This window comes from Vitis riparia, chromosome 19, assembly GCF_004353265.1.
Source record: "Vitis riparia cultivar Riparia Gloire de Montpellier isolate 1030 chromosome 19, EGFV_Vit.rip_1.0, whole genome shotgun sequence".
Classification (NCBI taxonomy): Eukaryota; Viridiplantae; Streptophyta; class Magnoliopsida; order Vitales; family Vitaceae; genus Vitis; species Vitis riparia.
This window is the reverse complement of record NC_048449.1, coordinates 17,055,877-17,060,561: the sequence shown is the minus strand read 5'-3', so window position 1 is coordinate 17,060,561 and position 4,685 is coordinate 17,055,877. Positions and strand designations below refer to the sequence as shown.

At 35.8% G+C, this 4,685-nt stretch overlaps 1 protein-coding gene across 1 annotated transcript; it reads right to left on the bottom strand.

The window, feature by feature from the left end:
* Nucleotides 1-310: 310 nt before the first annotated feature.
* Nucleotides 311-1,028, bottom strand: LOC117908266 (protein NRT1/ PTR FAMILY 6.2-like). The gene is made up of 2 exons (XM_034821885.1): nucleotides 891-1,028; nucleotides 311-763 (listed from the first exon to the last, which is right to left on the bottom strand). Exons 1-2 carry the CDS (start codon nucleotides 1,026-1,028, stop codon nucleotides 311-313), a joined length of 591 nt encoding a protein of 196 aa, XP_034677776.1.
* Nucleotides 1,029-4,685: the final 3,657 nt, after the last annotated feature.

The following is a 4,685-nucleotide window of genomic DNA, read 5'->3' as shown; positions in this document are numbered from 1 at the left end:
ACAAAGCCTGAATTTGAACATCAACCACTAAATGAGTCTTTAAGTGTAATCATAATTGGATCGATAGATAGAGGACAAAAGATCACAAGGAACTTAGATGGTAAAGTACTGTAGTGGAAGTGATGAGATCAGCCAGCATGTTCATTCAGACAAAGTATACATGAGATCAAAGAAAAACCAAGCCACTCTATTCATGCAAGTTAAAAGAGAGAAAACAACCAAACCCCATGCATTTCGTGTTGTATACACATTGGAAAAAAAAAAAGAAAGTTCCAAATGGTGCAACCCTAGCTAGCTCATAACTATCTAGCTAGCACTTCTCCTCAGGGCATGACCCATTAGCCATAGTCTCCATCTGCATGCCATCATTAGGTTTTTGAGGCTTGTACCACACTGCACAAATCAGAAATACTATGAAATTAATGAAGCTTAATATGGCTAGAAGCCCATAGAAACAATCAAGTCTTCTGTAGTTGATGTTGTTTGCTAGCCCTCCTTGGCCATCTTTGCTCCCTGTCACCCTCTTCACTACCGATACTAAGAAGCTACTAACAAAGAAACCTAGCGAGAGAGTTGAGAGGAAGAGGTCAGTGCTCATAGTTTTCATCCCCTTAGGTGATTGGGTAATGAAGAAATCGAGCTGACCAATGTATATGAGGCTTCTCCAGAACCCACCAAGAAGAACTGTCAGCAAGAAGACGCTAATGGGAAGAGTAGCAGTGTTGCCACCCATGACTTTTGCCATAGTTTTTGACTTGTGTTGCTAACAAAGTTTTCCACACCCACCAATTCCCACAATGAAAATGGGATTTCTCTATACCTCACTCCTCTCTCAACCCATGGCAATGTCTTTCCTCTTTATATCACTAGCATTGTCATTTCTTACCTACACACAATCCAAGCTCAGTGCCGCTTACTACAACAAAACATGCCCTCTGTTCAAACCCATCATGCGGGAGATCATAAGCACCAAGGAAATCAACGACCACAGCTGCTACCACTCTCCCCCTCTTCTTCCACGACTGCATGGTCGAAGGCTACGACGCCTCCGTCCTCATCTCCTCCAACTCCTTCAACAGAACAGACCAGACCTAGTCCAAATTCCTATCCCCTAAAGTAAAATTTAAATTATTATTATTATTTACATATTCTGTAGAAGTTTCTTCTTTAAATGGATTTTATTTTTGAGAAAACTTGCTATGGAAAGTCTGCAGCTTGATTTCAACCGAGCCAAGCCCATATCTTTTAGACCTGGTGCCTCCCCCAATCCTTGACTGCCCAACAACTAAGATTCAAACCCAAGCCCACCAAAGAAAATTTTAAAACACATCATTTCTTTGCCAGTTGTTCCCCTCTCAATACCATTTAAAAATCCCCCATTCTGTAGCTTTCTCAACTGCTACAACCGAACCTATCTTCTCCTTGGTGTACGGACACGGCACATCCATACCTACAGGCGGCAGAGGCTACACCTCCTTTCCCACGCCCTTGCGCTGGTGCGCGAGCCACCCACCACATTAGCTCTAACCTCCATCCCGATCACCATGTTGGCTGCTACATCTCCATGGCATTACACTAGGCAAAAACAGGGCGGCACTTCCCACCACAACTAAAAGGAGAAGCTGGAACTATACCTACTACAACTTGTAGCACACCATACAACAACAAGAACAAAAAATGCACTGTATTTATTTAGGATACCATTACCCTGATTTTCTCCTCCCAAAATAATTTCCCCATCTATGAAACAATAATATCAGATATTTGGAACAATGAAGACCCTTCCATTTGTCTTCATTTGTACTAATCTATTCAAGTTTGAGGAAAACAACATTAGTTGAGAAAGAGATTTACCTGTAATTATGATGCTCTGTAGTAGATTTTGATAATGGTAACCTCCCATGCATGGAAGTTAGACATGGCCATTCCAACGGATTAGGGCATTTTAGTGGTGGACTTTGAAAGAGGAATGGATTTTGGCAATTGATGTGGAGTCAAATGACTTTGCAAGGGGAATGGATTAGGACATTTTAGTGGTGGACTTAGTGAGAGCTATAGGGTTTTGGGGTTTCTTCAGTTCTAAAACGGTGGAGGGAATGTTTGGCGGGTACTCGTAGAAAGGGAAAAGCATTTAATTAATATATATATATATATATATATACACTATTATTTAATGTCACCTAATATAAGCGCCATGAAATATCACAACTATGACACTGCTATAAAGTGCCACAGCAAGCAATGATACTTTAAATAAGCGCCATGAAATAAAAAAAAACTAATATAAAAAATGACCCTTTTGGAAAAACGTCATTGTATATCCCAATATAATGATACTTTATGAAAGCGCCAAGGATTAAAGCGTCATAATTTTCTATTTTTGTAGTAGTGCCAATTGATAAGATCTAAGGCATGAATGTGAGGGTAAAGAGTTGCAAGAATTCTAGGAAACAAGTGGCTGGGATTCCTTAAGAGTGATTAATTTAAGCCTTGAGGTGCTTAGATAAATGCTTAAGGGAGGTAAGAGGTCCGAGTTAAGAAAATAGAGTTCTAAACCAGAAAAAGTAGAGGAAAGATAGTGGATTTCTTTGTAGGAAAAAAATGGTAACAATAAAGCAGAAAATTAATGGGGTATAAGTATGGAACTTGTCTACTTAAGACACAACTTCTTTAGTTACATTTTAGATATGAGCATGACATTATGTTTTAAAAGGTTAGTTAGTTGGTTCACCTTAGGTACAATCTTAATGAACCTTAGGTACTATCTTAGTGAACCTTGGATACTACCTATTCTAGGGAACGTATATATTTAATATATTTATTGTAATTTTAGTAATTTTAGTAATTTCTAGTGAAATTATAGCAAGAAATGACTTATCCACAATGGAGGATGATGACATGTAGACATTCTGGGGAAGAAAACCTAACAAAATGTAAGACACATGCATGCTAGGGTAGGGTTGTGCGTTGTATGTCATGCCCTTCCCCATAAAGCAGATGGCACGCCCCACCTTGAAAAGTAACAAGGGGGCACCATCATCCCCTTGCCTTGGACAAGCCATTGTTGCACCCCCTTGCTAGGGTGTGCATTGACACCTTCTCTTGAGCAGTTGTTCGATCATTCTGGAGTAGTTATAATCTTGTTCTATGCTCATAGAATATTCAATCAAGTATAAACATTTACTTTTGAGGAGCTTGGAGGGAGAAGGGATTCAATTTTGGTCGCCTAGGAGAGGAGAGGTCGAAGGTTAAAGTTTGTTAGAAACATGAGATTTTACAAACACTTGAATGTTGGGTATTTGATGTTTTGATATCATGTTTGGCTAGATTTTTAATTAGGGTAAAAGGGTTTGGTTGGGATTCTTTTGGGTTGGATTTCCTGCCCTAATTGATATTTAATAAACCATTGGATCAAACATCTCAATGATAAAAAAAGTCACTAAATTGATTTGCAAGTTGTTGATTACTTGTATAGAGGTGCTTAAGCTAGGACTTTTGACTTACAATCCTAGCTTGATTTAGCAAATTTGGCAAAATTAATTAAGGGCTTTTCATTAATTCTTAGCTTTCCACTTATTTATTTTTAAATCCAATTATTCAAGTAGTTTAGAACCCTACGGGTGATTTTGAAACGGTTTTTTGTTTGAAATAAAATAAAAAATTATTTTTAAAAATTCATAAAATTGTTTAATCATTGTTCTGGGGAAACATTTTTTAGAAACAAAATAAAATAGACAACATTTTTTAGAGAACAAATTAAAGATATTTCTATAAATTTTTAAGAATGAAAGGAAAATATAGAAAAAAAATTCTAAAAAGCAAAGAACGAAAAACACTATCTTTCTCCTTTCATTCTCTTTCCACAACCCAATATTGATATAAAATTCTTTTAAATATTACACATGTTTTTCTTAATTTTCTTCGACTTCTTTAAAATTTTTCATCAAAGTTTTAATCTAAACTTGATACATAACATTCATTAATTTCTAAAAATAGTTTAAAATTAAAAATTTTATTTAATCATTACTAGAAAACTGTGGAACTGATCAATAATATCATGAAATCATAGGCCAAAATTCATTTCGAATGACTTGAGTAATTTTTTATTTCCATATAATCATATTTTTTAATTTATTAAACAAATAAAATCCAAATCAAATAAGAATCAATGAGTTTAGTGATTTTTAAAAATAATTTGAAATCATGTTCCAATGAACAGAAGAAAATTATTGACATAAAGTGATTTAGAGTGCATTTGATAATGATTTTAGAAAGTATTTTTAGTCTTTTTAGTACTTGAATAATAAAAAAATTTAGTGTTAAAAAAGCTAAAACCACCGTTTCTAAAAACACTGCCAAACAAATTTTAAAAATAACTCTATTTATTCTTTTCAACATATAACTTCAAATCAAATAAGGCTTCAATGTCTTAAGAGCTAATTAGCTGGAGAATTGAGTTGTGGAAGATGGATCCAATTGTGATTTGACACGACTTGCAAGGGAAGCAGTAAGCAGCAGATCAGAGGATGTGGTGATGGTGAAACAATCATTGGCTCCAGCTTAGAATTTACACGCTTTTTTAAGTCTTGAAAGTCTGTGTTGGAAGCTCTGTTTAATGGGTAATTGAAAGGGGGGCTCATAGTCCAAGATCCACCTCAAACCTGTGGGAAATTTGCTTGTTGATG

Coding starts and splice junctions, on each gene's coding strand:
- LOC117908266 (XM_034821885.1), bottom strand. CDS start 1,028: ATGCAGTCGTGGAAGAAGAGGGGGAGAGTGGTAGCAGCTGTGGTCGTT. Junction 764..890: donor GCACTGAGCTTGGATTGTGT/GTAGGTAAGAAA, acceptor AAACTTTGTTAG/CAACACAAGTCAAAAACTAT.